Source organism: Sciurus vulgaris (assembly GCF_902686455.1).
Source record: "Sciurus vulgaris genome assembly, chromosome: 1".
Taxonomy (NCBI): domain Eukaryota; kingdom Metazoa; phylum Chordata; class Mammalia; order Rodentia; family Sciuridae; genus Sciurus; species Sciurus vulgaris.
The window spans coordinates 82,552,364-82,570,852 of NC_136461.1; the positions used below are offsets into that span (position 1 = coordinate 82,552,364).

General features: G+C 42.8%; 1 protein-coding gene across 1 annotated transcript in view; it reads right to left on the reverse strand.

Moving 5' to 3' along the window:
• Window positions 1-16,278, reverse strand: part of CNN3 (calponin 3) — a 27,679-nt gene extending 11,401 nt beyond the window's left edge. Inside the window, exon 1 of the mRNA XM_079151210.1 lies at window positions 15,997-16,278. Within this exon, the coding sequence (XP_079007336.1) occupies window positions 15,997-16,053 (57 nt within the window). The 5' untranslated portion in view covers window positions 16,054-16,278. The remainder of the gene's footprint in view (window positions 1-15,996) is intronic.
• Between the last annotated feature and the right edge of the window lie 2,211 nt (window positions 16,279-18,489).

The window sequence follows — 18,489 nt, forward strand, 5'->3', positions numbered from 1 at the left end:
TTCTGGTTGTCTGTACCTTCTTTAATCCTCCCTCAATCTTTAAGAGCTCTAAAATCACATTAGTTTTATAGAAAATTAAACACACATAAGTATGTAGAGCAACCATTCAACAAGCTTTGCTTCAGGATGACACTGTTCTCAAAGAAGGCCCCACACTGGTTCTTATAGATGGTGAAAAATATCTTAGATTTTATAAAAGCTTAGCACTGTCCAAAGCTCAACCCTACTCAACAAAATCTTATTTCTTTGAGTCAAATCTGGCAGGGCTGGGAGGCAACTGGGAAAAAGATCTAAATTATAAATTACTCTTGGGGCCAGTGATAACGAAAACAAGGGTGAGAAACACTAAGAATTAAAACATACTAGTATCTCTTCACTTGGTATCTTTCGGTCAAGTCTTCCGGACCATGAATATTTTCTACAGCTCATTACATATAAAACAGCTCTGGCATAAGATCCTCTTCAAAAACACAAGCCCTGAGGACCTGCACTTCCTGACAGTGGAAAGAGGCACCAGATCCCATAAAAGCCTTCTGGTTGCTAAGAAACAGCCAAGCTCGTCCTGGCACTGAAGGGCTTTGACAAGTTTCCCTCTCAGAATCCTCAAAAAGGGAGACAGATTAAAGAGAGAAACTAAGTTTCAAAAATATCTCAACAACTGACCTGAAAGCAGGACTCTTATACTGCTTTTTAGTTCTTAGTGTAAGTAGAAAGCATTCAATGAAACACCAAAAAGATGGGGGTACACTTGACATAAGGCAGGGTGATGATTCTCACTTGAGGGCCCCACTCACAGCCAGGCACATTCCAGAGTGGACTAAAAAATTAACACTACTTGCTTTTTAACCCCGTATATCCACCACAGGGGACACTCCAGGACCCCCCCCCCCAGACACCCAAATCCCTGGATGCTGAGGTCCTTTAAATAAAAGGGCACAGTCTTTACACATAAACTATGCATATTCTGTATATTTAAATCATCTCTAGATTACTATAGAACTTAACATAATGCAAATGCTATGCTCATCTGGCATACTGCATCGTTTCACAAACAAGGAAGAAAAGGTATGTACATGTTTTGTATACACACAATCTTTTTCCTAAGATTTTGGATCTATGCTTGGTTGAATTCATAGATGAAGAGCCCATGGATAGGGAGGGTCAACCTGTATATTCCTTCTCACTGTAGATTCATATCACAGAGCTTCTTAAAATCTGGAAGCAGGCAATTCCAGGTTATTGTCTCTCATGATTATAATACGGTCTCCCAAGACTCCCAAATCTCATGAGGGAGCCTGGTTTGGAGCCAGGAGCATGAGCCAGCATTATCCCATTTACTTTCAGAGTAAAATTACGTTCAATGTCAGCATCTCTTTCCAGTGTTTCCTGGATTCTTGAACTTCTTTCTCCACTACTAATTCTTTCTGCCCTTCATTCAAATGGCTAGTACATTCAAGGCATGGTTCAAAGGCAAGGTTCCTGCCCTGAAAGCTTCCATTTTAGTAAAGAGATAAATAAGGTATATTAAAAAAATATGAAAAAAATAAAGATATTTCAAATAAAGGGAGAAGAGGATAATAGGAGCTAGTACAGGAACAGTCTCAAAACAGGAAACAAATAGATTTCCACCTCAATATCAGATTCCCTTCCCTTCCTTGTTATTATCATTTGTCATTCTTAATGTAAGGACAAAAGACAGGCTTTAACATTTCTTGCCTGCCTTAAATCTCTCTTACAAAAGATCCTGTAAACATGTAAATACCTTTGCTTTGGGAGAGCAGGGGATGTGGTCTTGCTAACTTGCCCAGGCTGCCCTGGAACTTGAACTCAATTCTCTTGTCTCAGCCTTCAGAGTAGCTGGGATTATAGGCACAAGTCATTCCACCAGGCCATTTGAAATTTTAAAGTATTCTCATGGGGGCTATAACAGAATAAAGATCACATGTGTTGAAGTCAAACTTCAAAAATCTGTGTTCCCAATTCCAATGAGACCAAAGTCACCCTATTTCTCCTGGGTGGTCTCCATCCCTTCACCACTATAGGTAAAAGAGCCTATCCCAGAACCTGAGGTATCTCAGAATTAACGCCTTCCACTTACATTAGCTTGAGTACAGAGGTACAAAGCTTTCTATTAACGAAATCCCACTGCAACCAGTTCATTTTATTGTCTACAATAAAACAGAAAGCTCCTCAGCAGACGAGCTCAGCTGGGATGCTGCTCTTCTCCACCTTATAGTCCCACAGCCGTTATGCATGCTCCTGCCTGCTTCTCTGTTTTTGCTTGAACTCTCTTCTCAACTTAGACTCCCCCCCACCTCAGTGCTGGTGATAGAACCTAGGGCTTTGCCCATGCTCAATAAGCCTTCTGCCACTGAAATGCAACCCCAACCCCTCTACTCAGAATGTCTTTGCATCCCAAATTCTCAATTTTAAAAGATCATTGCTCATGAAAAGAGTGAACTCTTTTTAAAAAGCAGTTTTAAATCTTATAGGGAGTGAGAGTTGGAATTCTAGAGGAATATCACTTATATTTGGGACAATGTCAGGAGAGACAGCATATGCATTCCTCAAGGTCACTACAGAATCCTAGTTATTCTCTAGTATGAACATGCTAAAGATATTCAAGTCATGGAAAATCATGCTTGTGGCAGGTAAACAAGAGTGAATTCTACGAGCAGCTTAGAGTCAGGCCTTTCCCTCAAAAATACAGCCATAACTTCAGTCAAGTTATCCGCATATGCACCAGCATGATTATGTTTCTCTAACTATGTATAGTCGGTGGATTAGTCAGCTTTCTGTCACTGTAACAAAATACTTGATAAACAACTCGGAGAAAAGATTTATTTTGGCTCACAGTTTCACAGGTTCTAGTCCACAGTCACTAGGCCTTGCTGCCTTTGGGCCTGTGGCAAGGCAGAACATATTGATGGGAAACACCTGGTGGTAGAAACTGCTCTTCAGGAAGCAAGAGAGAGATGAAGGGGCCAGCATCCCAATAAATCGTTTAAGCCCCCCCCCCCCCCACACACACACACAAACTTTCTTCCATTCGGTCCCACCTGCTTAAGGTTCCACCATCTCCTAAGAGTGCCACAGGCTGGCAACCAAGTCTTTAACACATGAGAAACAGGCAGGCAATACAAAGACACTACACAAGTTGATGTACAAACACTATGAAACTTACAAGAGGTTAAAGTTTTACATCTTGTCTCTGGCCTCTTCCTCTCTCTCTCTCTCCCTGCTTCCCAGCTGCCAGGAGTGAGTGGCTTTCCTTGATCCCCACTTCTGCTATGATGTTCTGCCTCACCTTAGGGGCAGAGTAATGAAGTCAGCCAGCCATGGGTTGAAACCTCTCAAACCATAAGACAAAATAAATCGTGTGTGCTTTAAGCTTTTTCTCAGGCACTTGTCATAGTGATGAAAAGCCAACTCACATGCTGAACTCAGTGAGTCAAAGACATTAAAAACATCCCTGCCTTCCAGAACTAACACTATCTTGGTCTGTACATCTATACAACTCTTTGCTTGTGTTATTTGCTTGAATTCCAACAGTTCCATGAGATAGCCAAGGAAAGCATTATTTACAAGAAATGAGTGTGAGAGGAGTATGTGAGCTGTAAAACCTGCACCACCCTACTTTACAGAAAGGGAAATCCACTTGCCAAAGCAAGGATTAGAATCCCCCTTCTGCAGGAAGGTGCCTCATCTGTCTTACCAGTCTCATCAGCCTAACCAGGTTCTTACAGTGACCAAAGAAAAAGGAGTTAGTGCTTTGTAGTCAAACGCAGGAGGAGAGTTAACCCACCATAGCTGCTAGATTAACCTTATCTGTGACATTACTATGGTCCATTCTGAGCAATAAATTCTAAAAGAGGACACAGACAAATTGACATCAGTTTCTAGAAAAATCAAACTGGATAGTAAAAGGATTAGGAAAAAAAAAAAAATCAGATACAGTCCATTATGAGAAACTGGCTAACTAGGATTGGCTATATACCACCTAGAAGGAACCTGTGGGTTAGAAGAAACAGGCTAACTACCATCTAAATATTTAGATGGAAGCCATACAGAAGTGGGAGTTGATTTACTCTGAATGCCAAAGAGGGCAGACCCAGATAAACATGTAGAAATTCCAAGGAAATGGATTAAAAGCAAACAGGAATGGAGGAATACTCTGAGTGCCAAAGAAGCACAGGTCGGAGGATGATCTTCCCAAAGGCCTGCCAGAGAATGGATTTCTCTGGTAAGGAGGCTGGCCAGGTCTCGACTTTTAGAAATCTAGAAGGATTTTGCTGAAAGGAACCTAGCTGAAGCCCCATAACTAAAATGAATTAAAACAGAGATGCTTTGCAAGTTTTGTTTGCTTTGTCCCACCATTAAAATAGACATCACATGGGCTGGGGATATAGCTCGGTTGGTAGAGTGCTTGCTTTGCATGCACAGGCCCTGGGTTCAATCCCCAGCATGAATGAATGGATAAATAAATAAATAAATAAAAAATAGATACCACATGCCTACAGCATTTGCTGATGCCAGCTTTTTGCTGTTGTCTAGATTTCCAAGCACTTGATGCTTGGACTCTGGGTGACTCTAAAATAGTCTTTGGCCCTATATACATGTATGATTACACAAGTGTTGTGACTCTACTTTGTGTACAACCAGAGAAACAAAAGTTGTACCCCATTTGTGTACAATGAATCAAAATAAATAAATTTAAAATAATAATTAAAAAAAAAACTGAAAAAAAATTAATTAAATAAAATAGCCTTTGGGTGGATGCATGGTAGAACTGAAGTCACTCTGGAATGTGGTGGCTGCATTTCAGTAACTTTAGAATGTACATATATTCATTCCTCATCAACTCTTCAGGAAGTTCACCTGAGTATGGGTCCTCACAGTCTACTGACTTGAGGAAGTCATGAAGTCCACCTCACCATCATGCACCCAGGAGTCAGTTGTGTTGTTCAGAAGCTCGTCTAAGTTGGCCTGGGAAACCTTCCTCACACCCATATCACTGACCAGTGCATGTGCTCTCATCAGCCAACCAGGAAATAGAGCCAGAACACCACACCACTCCCTTACTGTGAGCTACCCATAGGACAAGTAGGGGTGGGAGACCAAGAAGAAAGGGGCTTCCAGCAATTTAGTCAGTTGTGGGTAATTCTGGAACTCCTCTAGGGTACCCAGATCTAGATCTAAGATCATGAATGTCTTTTTTGCTTACTACAATGGAGTCCATCCATTTGAGAGAGATGGCTTTACACAACCAGCTACAGAGCTGAAACATCTCATCTTAAATGTGGGACAGATGCTGGCTAGTGGGATTACACAGAAGTCTTGCAAATATATTAACTCTGCAAGATAGCACCAATGTTTTTCCTCCACAAAAATAAAAGGATATGAAGTTTCCACTAAATAGTAGGATGGAATTTCTCATTTCCTTTATAAAAAAAAAAAAAAATGTATACTGTGCCTCATGAAATGCATATAAAGACAGTAAAGGGTTTTGGGCTTATTTTTATTTAATGATATTATGTGAAAAGAGATGAAATCAGTGATACGGTTCATACACCTGCATGCCACCAAGTCCCCCACAAATGCTATTCCAAATAGGTTAGAGACACCTTATTGTCCAAGTTTCTTATCCACCAAGACAAACATGGAAATGATCAGGTATAAGATTCACAGAGTTCCTAGGGCCCTGGGGGCCCTGGGGGGTGGGATGGGGTCTGAACAAGGTTCCCTTTTCCATTCCTGAGGACAGTGTGATGAGAGGACAGTGTGATGAAGCACCTCTACATCAACAGTAAGGGCAACTCCACGTTTCACAAGATCATAATGCAATCTGAGAGCATGAAAGAGGGAGAAAAATCCCCCAGAAGCACTATGCCTTCCATCCATGTTATGCCCAACACAAAGGTCTCTAGGAGATGATGTGGCAAAGGCCTACCATAGACAACCAGGCACCAAGATAATAAACCCAGCTGCCCATCCGTTCAAGAGCCAAGGGAGTCAATGGGCAGAAAGAACAAGTATCCAGGCAACAAAGTGACCTTCACAGGACTCAGCAGAGAGAAGCTGTAGAACCAACAGTATATTCTACATGCAGGCCTCAGCCCAGGTCATCTCTTCCTGTCCCTCTTGCCTACCACCTCAGACTTCATTTGCTCCAGGATACCAAAGTCAGGAGCAAAGTAACATCTCCATTTCACATGAGAAGAGGAACAACAGCAAGGTAGAAGGAGACGTTCTATTTACATCAGTTTCCACAGTCCTCTTCCTTTCCCTTCCCTGCTAACCCCGTTCCCTCTGCTCTTTGCTCCCATCCTGTCTGTATTGAGCCCTTCCCTCTACTGACTCTCCAACAGGCTCAGGCTAACCCATCTTGACTGAACCTGCTGCCAGCCTCAAATACTGACCTGCTTTCTCTTATGTCATGCCAACTCTCTCCATTTCCTCATTTGGTGTTCCCTCCTAACACTCTGGAAGTCTGCTCCACTGAAGACGATCTCTCAAAAGGTCACTAGTGACTGACCACTCAGCAGCCACATCCAATAACCCGTTTCCAGTTCTCCTGGCCTCCCTGCAGTACCAGTGCTTCCTGGGGGCCCGTCCATCTCTTCTTCTCCCAGCCTTTTGTTAAATGATACTCTCCTGGGGCTTCACCCTCTAACCCGCTCTCTCCAGATTAAGTACCCTTCTTCTCTTCCCCTTGAAAGACATCAGTTCTCCCTGAGTTCTGGCCTAGGATTAAAATGGTTAGGAGTATGGGCTCTGGAAACTGCTTACTTGGGTTAAAAATCCCATCTCCACTGTACACCAAGTTTTCTCTGTAAACCAGAGATCATTAATGACACTTACATCACAGGGTTGCTGGGAAGAATCAACAAGCTAATTCATGTACACTACTAAGACCTTGATGAATGTCAACACTGTCCTTCTATCTATGCTTCACTGGCCATTTCTAACCACATATTGGAAAGATTTCCTCCTTCAAATTGAACACAATTGTCTCTAAGTATCCAGGAGGGACTGGATCCAGGACCTCTTGCCCATGAATACCAAAATACACTGGTGTTCAAGTCCTTCACACAAGGTGGTATTTAGATTAGTATTTATGCTGGGTGCAGTGGTTCAGGCTGTAATCCAGTGGTTCCAGAGGTTGAGGCAGGGGGATTGGGAGTTCAAAGCCAGTCTCAGAAACTTAGCGAGGCCCTAAACAACTTAGCAAGACCCGGTCTCAAAATAAAATATAAAAAGGCCTGGGGATGTAGTTCAATGGTAAAACATCCCTGAGTTCAATTCCCAATACCAAAATAAATAAAGTATTTACACATAACCTCTGCTTACATATGCTAAGCAGGTGCTTGACTTCTGAGTTCCATCTCTGGCCCCCTCCCCTAACTTTAAATTATTTCTAGATTACTTAAAATACCCAATACAATGTAAGTGCTCTATAAACATTTGTTATACTGTATTGTTTAGGGAATAATAAAGGGGGAAAGTTTGTACATTTAAAAATATTTTTTAAAAAATATATTTGCAATCTATGGTTGGTTGAATTCATAGATGTGGAACCCACAGAGATGGAGGGCTGACTGTATGTCATAAAACCAATTACTTGACACTATTTGGTAGCCATTTGGGTGCTGCCTTAAGCTTTCCACTTTAAGAACTATTTATATTATCAAATAATCTGTAAAGGAGATAACCTCACTCCTTCCCACTGCCAGCTCCCACGAGTCTGGTGGGGGTGAGATGGAGCAGGGATCACAGATGTCAATGACTCAAGACATAGTTAAAAAAGAAGTAAAGCAAGAGACCCAAAATTTGACAAGGTCATGGGATATGATTTTGGACTTTTTATGTTTTTTGAACATCCAAGGAGATCTTCCTTCTCTTTCACACCCTTGGTAATAAGTATAAACTGATTTTTCAAAAGAACAATTTGATGATACCTAATGCACACCCAAGTGTTAGATCTAGAGTTCTGCACTTTTCTACACAAGAACTTTCAAGGAAATGTCCACCAGTAGGATGTGGTGAATAAATGCTGAAAATTCAAACAGATTATAATTCCATTTCTAAAATGATTGAATGATAACTCAGTTATACACATGGTTGGGGTGGGGGTAAGAAATATAGGATTCTTTTACTTTTTTACATTTGGGCACTGTTCACACCTTTCACAACAATTATTCCATTCACAAAATGAAGATTAAAAAGAGAGAGATTTTCATCAGCAAGGAAGATGACAGAGATGACCTGTCCAAAGGCTGTGGGCTCAGCAGGAATCTGGACCCAGATCTGGCTCCAAAGTCTGATCCTTTTTCACCACAGGCTGCTTCCCCTCCCCCAGCCCCGGCCAAGCCTCGGCAGGAACTCCACAGCTGTGCCACATGCAGATCTTAAGAACAACAAGCAGGCTGAGTGGCAGCTTAGGCTCTGTGGCTGAACATAAAGTCCTTTTCAACTCATGAAGAAATTAAAAGAAGGTAGGTTCAAAAGTAGAAATATGAGGTAGCTCTAGCTACTGGGGAGGCTGAAGTGGGAGGATCCCCAGCACAGTAGTTAGAGACCAGTCTGGGCAACATAGTGAGACACTGTTGCAAAAATAATAGTAATGATAAAGTCGTCACAACTATTGATACGTAGTATTACTGTGGATACTCTAAACATGTTGAGTGTATGAACATGTTGCCAAGTTAAAGAGCACTGATTCCAGTCCCCCACCTGAATCTGCAGGCTCAAAGGTCGCTGGTTCAAAAGTTCTTAAGATTATTTGGCAAAGATGTCTCAGACTAACCCCTCTAAAAAGTAGCCTCCTGCCACAAGAGTGTTTTGGAAGGTTCTGTAAGACCAACTGCAGGAAAGACTGTTCCACAGCCTGTAAAAAGAGAAAAAGAAGGAGAAAGAAATCAAGACCAAAGAAGAAAATTAAAAATGAAAAGCTGGCTGGCAAGGTATATGCCTGTGTGTGAATAGGGTGAGGGTGAAGGGTGTTTAATACAACATTCAGGTTTCTGAAGAAAGGCAAGGATAAACCAGGACCAAATGCACCCAGACTTCAGAGCAGAGAACAGCACATTCAGGGGGAAGGTCTCCAGCCACGTGTAGACTGAGGAGCAGCCCAAGCGTTCCAGCTCTGCTGCTTTGGGACAGGGACCACAAGAAGCTCACGATATGAGGTTTCCTGTGCTTTCCATACTTGATCAGTAGTATAATATGATTGTTGTTGCTATTTTTGCATTCAAAGTAAAATCACATGTCTGAATTAACCAACAGCAAGAGAGAGACTTGCCACACATGGTACTCATTATTTTCTCTCCTATTTCCTCCCACGTGAAACAAAAGGAGAGGGGAAAGTGCAACAAGGAAGCTCATACTTTAGCCATTGGTGGAGCCTGTAAAGCACCAAGGAGGGCTGAGAAGCTGGGGGTAAGGAAGAAAGAAAGACCCCAGTCCAAAGATGCAGAGGGGAAGAGACAATGCAGGTATCCCAGTCAGCTCAGTCCAGCTACTTCACAGCTACCTCCCCTTAAAAATTCTTAAAGAGAGACACGGAAATGACTATTCATACTTAGGACAGGACTAGTCAGAAAAGTCCTTTCAAACACAAAGGGATTCTACAATTTCCCTGTCTTCCCACTGCAGATGCTGTAGCTAAGAGTCACATCCACACCCTAAAACTTCCCAGTCCTGGGGGCAGAGGGGAGATATAGAGGAAGCTCCCTCCCTACCTCATAAAGGAAAACCAGGAATTGGTACTCTCTAACCATGGACTTGCTTCACACGCATTGACGTAGAGCTTCATAAAAAGACATTAGCTTCATAAAAGCATTTAAAACTGAAAGCTTCCAGTAACAAGCAAGATGCAAACATTCAAAGGTAAAAAAAGTTTACCAGTGAGCTGAGGAGGAACACAAGTCCTGTATAAAATCAAGATATGAAAGATTTATCTTATTTAAGAGAAATCACCTCTTTAGGGGGAAAAAAAAGGCAGAAAATTACCATGCCCAAGTGAAGACTCAGGCTTTATAGAAAGTCCCATGTGCTAAGGACAATTTGGACAGAAGGGAGCACCAGCAGAGATCCTGGATAAGGACTCCAAGGACAGATCACATTTCTGACTCAAAAACGAAAAAGTATTTTTTGGTGTTCTGGTCCCCTACCTGCCAGAAACATCACTCAGATACAACAGATTTGAAAATGAATGTTCGGCTTCTGGAGATAGCAGAATTGCAAGATAAACAAAGCTCAGAAAATAGGACCAAACCTATAAGCAGAGAGCCAGCCAGCAAAGTTGAACAATGGTTATCTTTGTACGATGTCCACTCCTGGTTCCAGGCATTACTCTAAACATTTTGTATGAATTATCTTCATTATTTATTTCTCCCAACAACCCTATCAAGGTGAGCATTACCATATGCTCACTGGCCCCAAGGCCACATTAGGAGACACAGAACCAGGATACCAACATAGTGACCATGTTCCTAGCCACCAGGTTCACTTTCTCACTGATGAGAACAATGGATGAGAGCTGCCTGGACATCTTCCAGTTCACAGAGATTCATATGGCAGTGGTAATGTGTGTCCATGTGTTTTGCAGTACTGGTGACTAAACCCAGGGCCCTTTACCACTGATCTACAATCCAAGCCCTTATTTTTTGAGAGAGTCTCACTCAGTTACACAGGCTGGTCTCAAATTTTCAACCTTCCTGCCTCAGTCTCCCTAATTGCTGGTGTGCACCACCATGCCCAGTTGTTATATTTTTTTATAAAACTTGCAAGACATGTTTGCATTTCTTACAATGAGGAACTCAACACTATATAAGCCCAAGTCTGTACTGAGGCTCCAGAAATCCTAAAAATCTGAGGGTACGAGAAAATAAAATTAACAGTAAGAGCCTACTTATGGTTACAAAATGAGTTCAGAATTAAGGAAAATCAACATGCATGCCATTAGGAGGCTAATGTCCAGAATAAAGCAGAACCTGCCAAAAAATTCTAAGGACAAGCTCTCTCCCACTACCACCTAGCCATAATGAGAAGGAATAAATAGCATTTGCTCACTCTTCTCAATAAAATGGTAATGACAGATTAAAAAAACCCAAACCATTCAATTATGCCTTTTCTTTTTTTTAAGTCTCAGATAATATCAATCATAGGTCATTGTTAAGTGGGGTAGGTAGGTTAGGAGGGGAAAAAATACTCAATAATCCTCATGTCACAACCTGGAAGAGAAATAGGCATAGGGGAAAAAACAGTATATTATCCTCATGTCACAACCTGGAAGAGAAATAGGCATAGGGGAAAAACCAGTATATTATCTCTGGTTGATGATAATAGTATTGGGAATATCTTCACTATGAAGCCTATTTCTGAACTCTAAAAACGTGGATAGAGGCAGACATAATTTCCGCAAAGGGGAGAGTACAAAAAGCTGTAGATCACAGCACAGTTAAGTATGATAACCATCCTCATTAAAATTCTAGAGTAAGTCTGAATGAACACTTTAAAGAGGAAACATGATACCTCTTCAAATTTCAGCAAAGTGCATATTCTTTATCTGCTCTGATCAAGATAGGTTAAAAAATAAACAAACAACAACAGCAAAACAAACAAACAAAAAACCCAAGCAGACAAACTTCAATGGTCAGACCCTACCAGAAGCAAAGACCCTGACGTGGGCAACTCCTCCTCTGGCAGTCCTCTGGGAGACTGCCTTGCAGAAGGGTCCTCTACCATTTTCCCCTAACTGGGGAGTCTAGGAAAGAACCCAGACAAATCAGCAACAAAGACAGAATTATCTTAGTGATAAAATTTCAGTGTAATCTTAAAATGAAATGCTGAAGAAAAAATGCTATAAAAGCAACCTTCAAAACCATCCTTCAGGCACTATAGAATTGTCTTATGTAGAATACTTTAGCAGGGTTAATTTTTAGTTTCTAGAGGTCTCATAGTCTATTGATGGTGAATAAATTCATTAAATCAACAAAGGTTTACTGAGCAACTATTATGTGCCAGATTACATTCTAAAATATAGACCTTGAGGTAAACAAAAAACAATTTTTGTAATTCTATGTAATTTTATAACGGATACTGGTGCTACACCTTAAGATATAATTTATAGCTGGAGTCACTTTGGGTTTACTCTCACTCCGAGTTGTGTAGACAGCTGGGAGGACCTTGTGGGGCACAAGTTTATTAATATAAACGAACACTTACTATATGATTGTTTAACTTGTTCTTCAACAACTTAACACGTAAGTAATAAGTCTTCCAAAGTGGTTTTCAGGTGGCTAGGAATACCATTTTGTAACCAAGAAGGGTCTGCAGTTACTTTGCTCAAATAAGATATTTCATGTGAACAGAAGATTGTAAGAATGTATATTCCAATTTCATTCTTTTAACAATTCAATTAGCTTCCGTCCCAAAAACATACTGAGGAAAGGCCATTTCAGCACCCCTGCAACATCCTTTCCACTCCAATTTATTTCCTCCACTTTCCCTGAGATCTATAAGAAAGGTTTCTGTAGCCCTGATTGGTGAAAGCATGCTTCCTTGCATCCTCAATTTGTGGAAATACCCAGACCTCAATATTTTGTTTACAGTAAACTGTCAGGAAATATTGTGCTTCTCTGGAGAATCTGTTACTTTTTGTTTTTGTTTTTTAATAGCTGATTAGGCACAGAGCTGACTCTATTTTACATTTAGTCCCCAAGATGCATTTTAAGGGCGTGGCTCAACTTGCATGATATATATATAGGTGCCTATCACTTTATGAGTATTTCCATCCTCTGAGGAACAATCTATAACAGTTTCTACTTTCTCCCTGATCTTATTATGGTTCTTTGTAAATTGCAAGGTATTGATCCTTTTGTTGTTATTTTCTTTTGTTGTCATTAAAAGAGGCTTTGTTCATATTCTAGGCTAAAGGAATCAAATTTTGGAGGGCTGGTTTCGACATCTTCTTGCCTCATTAAAAAAAAAAAAAAAAAAAAAAAACACGCTAATTTGTATGTTCTCTTAGGTATCATCAGCTTACCAGAAAAAATGTCTTAAGTTTAAAAATTTTTCCTGAAATGATGTTGAGTAAAAGTATTTAAAATCAAAGGCTCCTTCAATTTACTGATGAACTGCTTTCACAGCTAAACTACATAAAGATCAAAGGCTTAATAATATAAACTGGACCCTTAAAGGAGGTAGAGACAAATCTAATAAATGTAATACTGAAACTAATTTTCTATTACAGGGTTAATAGCTACAATATAGCAATTAAATAACTTTTAGAAAGTAAGATAAACCTCGACAATGCAGTGCTTTTGGGGTGGTAATTATTATTCCTCCCCATTTTACAGATTAGGAAACCAGGAGTGAGGTCATAAACAATTTGCTAACACCATATAAGGTAGTTTGTTGAAGGGAGGGACTAGAACCCACATTTGCTTGATTCGAAGTCCACTCCACATTGCCTCCCCAAGATGTTTATTACTTGTTTCCATCACTAAAAGTTTTTTTAAGAAAAACTAATCTGACATTTAATCAACACATGAATTATGCAATAAACAAGCAACAAGCAGAAATCGAAAGATGCCCAATCCAAGCAACGTCAAGGTTCATGTTTCTATATATCCACTCTTTTATCCAACAGTCCGAAGCCATTAGTTGAAATGCAACACCTCACACAAAAGTATAGTAAGCATGGTTTCCATGCCCAGATTAGAAACAGCACTACATGAATAATCACAATGTCCAAAATGACAGGTGTACAACAAAAATAGGGGGAGGGGGCAAATAATAGTGACTTGGGGTAGAATAAGTCTAAGTCCTTCACTAAACTAAGACGCAGATTTTAGGATTGAAATTCTTAGAATATTACAACTTTGTGATCCTGAGCCCCTCACACTCTTTCTGAGCTTCAGCATCCTGATCTGTAAATGATGCAGGATAATCCCAGCAGTCCTTCCCACCTCACATAGTTGCTCTGCTGTTCAGATCAAAAGACTTCCTATGTAAGGATACTGTACGGAAGGACCAAATTAATGAAAGGGGTTATTAAAAAGTGGGTTTGGTGCTTAAAGGGATAATCCCACAGCCTTTATAACTAACTTTCCAAAGGTTCTGAAAACTGAAATTTTACTGTTTTTATTCTTAAAAACTTTTATAATTATAATGATCTAGCCTTAATCTATGCATTTCCTAGGGTTTGCTCAAAAAGAAAGAGAAAGGCAAAAGCTAATACATTAGTCAGCAAAAAGAAAACTAGTTTGGATATTAACATCCAAGAAAAGCAAGTCATCTGAAGGACAGCCAAAATTATCAGTACCTTATTTACAATACAAAGGTAAAGAGGCTTAACTGCTTGCAGTTGGAGAATCACCAAAGGAATTAAAATTAATGTATACATGGCGAGGGTGCATCCAACAGTTTAGACATGCTGATACCCTCAAAGATTTCCTAAAGTTGGTTTGTAAACTTTGGTAGGAAGGTTCAATACTTAGTAAAGTTTTCAGCTGATGAGGTGAGTACTCAATCACACAAGAACCACTCACAAAACAGTCTAGAAAACTGTTTTCTAACATGGACAACACATTAGAAAAGGTAAAAGACCTAAAGAATTCAATTTTACATAAACGGGACTAAAATCCACTCCTTGTTTCAAAGACTGTTCAAAATCTATTAGCTGATTAGAATGCGGGAGAGAAGATTCCCAACTCTCCCTTGGGTTTGACAACGGTGCGCTTCGTTACCCCTCAGTAATTCACACCGCGGACACCCGCATCCTTGGGATGTTACAGCTCTGCCAACGTCAGAGTATTGTACCAGCGGTGGGACCGAGCGGTGGCAATCCTGACATGCCTGCGCTCCCGGGAGGTTAATGGGAATTAAACCAAAGCAGCCCTCCTTTGTGGCGCTTTGGCCGGAACAGCAGAAAGGAGACAATGAGCGGTCTGTGCGCAGTTCCACGCCGATTGGCTGGTCTCTCCCCCTAGAAACCCCTTATGTCATGGGCTTGGAATGCAGGCAGGGAGGAAGGAAGGGGAGGATTTGGGGAGGGGGACGCCTCTCATCTCTTTCCCAGGCCAAAAGTCCCAAAGATAAACCCGACGCATTCTTATGCTCTGTGGCAAAGCTGAGTGTCACCAAATCTCAGACACTTCAAACTACAACCCGCCTCAGCAAATAAACCCTTAACAAAAGCAACCCACAAATACACTCTTTGATATCTTTGACAATCTCTTGTACTACAAAGTTCTCAGGGTTTTACGAAAAGTCTCAAGTCTAGAGCAGATACCACTCCCAGAGAGGCGCTCTCAGGCTTTGTCTCGGTTTTCAGCAGAATTGCCTCAAGGTACAGGGATTGGCTCCCGATCCTTCGAGGGGCCCAGGGGTCAACACGACACTCAGGTCTCCCGCCCCTGGAGCAGAGGAACAATGAGGGGCCCGCTTTGGCCACGTAACCGCCTAACTTCGCTCACAACACAATTTGGTCTGGAAGGAGGGGGTTGAGGTGGGAGGAGGCTCAGGGTCCGACAGCGGCCGGGCCGGGCGGATGGCGGGGGAGCCAGCCGCAGCAAGCTGGGTCCCAGGCGCGCGGACAGGCCCCGCCTAAGAACGAATGGCCACGCAGGAGCGCCCCCTTCCCAGAGGGGCGCGACCTACAGCCACCGAACAGCCCCCGTAGCCGGAGAGGCCGACGCTGCGGGATTCCAGACACTCGGGAACCCACAGCCCGCCGCTAGTCCCGGCCCAGCGCGCAGGAACAAAGCCAGGACAGCGCCCGGGAGCCAGCGCCCCGAGCCCGGGGATAGGACGCGAAGGGAACATGGAGCAACTCTCAGGCCACCTCGACGTTTCCTCTCAGCGAAGCCAGAGGGCCAAGCGCTCCTGGTGACTCTTGGCTCCGCGTTGTCCCAGTTGGTGGGGTCCCCGGGACAGGGTCTCGCAGCCCTCTCTCCCGGAGAATCCCCCGTCCACCCAACCCGGGCGTACCTTGTTCTTAACCTCGGCCGAGAGCCCGTAGGAAGGGCCCTTGTTGAAGTGTGTCATGGTGGTTCGGGTGGCGGGAAGCGGCTGCGCTGGGCTTCGGAAGTCTCTAGCACTCGGCTTCCCCGCTCCTGGCCCGGGAGTGGCCGCGAGGGAGATGCTCGGAGCTCGCTCCTTTGGGCCGCAAAGGAGACTCCCGGATTCGACAGTGGGGCGCGGGCGGTGCCTGGGAGACTCGATCGGGCAGGAGCCTCCGGGTCCGCTCCGGAGTCGCGCTGGCCGCCTCGCTCGCTGCCCGCACAGCAGCTCCGCACACACTGCCCCCCGCCTCCTCCCCCGGCTCTCCGGGATTGGCCCGCGAGCCTGACCAATAGAGGGCTGCCTCCTCCCGCCTCTCCCGCGAGGGGGCGGTGCGGCCAATTGAAGGGCAGCGGCGCCGCGCTCCCTCCCCGCGCGGGTCCCGGGCTCCCGCCCCAGCCCTCACGCCACCAGGACCCTCGGCGAGGGGGCCCCTCCTCCCGGCCGGGCTCGCGGTCTGGAAGCGGCCGCTCCTCCGCCCCCGTTCTTGGCGCTGGGGCTTCCGAGCCGCGGTGGCTCACATCAACTTCCAGGCGTCCGCCGCGGTGCTCCGGGCCCTCAGAGCTCAGAGATACCCCACCCGGACTGGCCCAAGACTGACCGCCATCCTCGTCTGCATCCTCTCGGGCTCCCAGAGGCCCAGACCGAGGGCAGGGCCCCTCCATCCGCCTCTGGAAACACCATGAACAACTTTGGAACCCAGGGGCCAGAAAAACAGAGGCCCTCCACTGACACCTGCTTGTTCCTTCCTCACCTCGCAACCTCCCCCACCTGTTGGTCTGACTTCGGAAACGGTCAAGGTTCTTGGCTAAATTCAAGCTAATTGTCCAAAGTGTGGAAGAAACTGGAAAATGTGCGAAGCCTCGGGGCTCTTTGAATCAGAGTCTTTTGCATGGAAACAGTTGTCCTTTAGTTCAAAAGAGCCGCCTTCTTCTTGTGTGCATGGCACTGTATTACACTATATGTCCGCCAAAGGTTGTCCCATTTACTTGCCCCAAAGGACTATTAGGTGAACGTCATACCCGTCTTAAGAGGTGAGAAAACTGAAACTCAGAGACCCCCAAGTATCCGGGTCAAATTCTGCTACCTCCAAAACTTCACTCACGTCTTGTCATTGCTTTTTGTTGCACACCTAAGACTGGTTTCACTCCTCTAAATCCAAGTGTGAGAGCTTTGTTTGCCAAATACCAGATAATGTGACGGAAGAAATCACCGTACCAGGTGTGGCAACATGCTTGAAAAGAGGAACCCAGATATCTCATCATAGTTGAGCCATCCTGGAATAGAAATGATTAAGGCAGATTGAAAAGGAAATGTACAAAGCTACTAATTAACTTTGTAAGAGTTTTCCAATGACTTTGGAAGGTAGAACTTGAGGGAAGTGGAAGGAAGCAAATAAAGAGGAAAGTGAAATGCTTTATAAATGATTTGCTAATTGAATCTGGAGGTAATAAGTATAATTAGGGCATTCTTTCCACACAAAGATGTCACAATTGACCCACTATTTTTGGGGCAAGCAGTTTGGGCTGTTTTTCCAGTAGTGTGACAGTGGCTGTGTGTCATCCATAAAACCTCACCCACTTATCTTCAAGACCAATATGTGTGAGAAATGGTAGTCCAAGTTCTAATCACAGTATGCAACCTGTAAAGCTTCCTACAGCAAAGCAAGTCTGACAGCTTCTCTTCCACCACAACAGAGATGGAAAGCACTGTCAAAACCATTGTAATCTACTTAAAAGTTATTCCTTACAGTATGTTTAAGAACTGTGTCCAATTCTGTCATGAAAAACATGAATTTTGTTTAACAAGAGTTATTTAAGGAATAGAGTTTCAGTTTGAGATGAAGTAGTTCTGAAGATGGACATTGGCTGTGGTCACACAATGTACCTAATGCCACCATACACTTTAAAATGAACATTAATAGTTGCTGCATTCATTTGGTCAATTATTACCTCCCCAAGGTACTTGAAATTCTTTCTGACATTACTACTGAAACTTATTTACTATTGATCCTGTTGGATTCCACTAATGGTCTTGAGGCTTCCTTTTTCCAGTTTACCTCATTGCACAGGAAAAAGTAATGCTATGCTTAAGAAGAAAATGAGAAAGGATTTTAAAAGCTGGGGATAATTGTTAAGAGCTTTATTGAGATATAGTTGATATACAATTACCAAAATCTACACATATTTAAAATGCATAATATGATACACATAAACACATACATACTGCAAAACTCATCATACAACCAATGGATGTATCCATCAGCCCCAAATGTTTCCTCATGTAACCCCTTCCCCTTGCCCCTTCTTGCAAACTACACCACACAAGGCAACCATTGCTATGCTTTATGTCACTATACATAATGTATGATAGAGTTTTACATAAATGGAATTATTCATTATATACTCTGCCCTATCTGGC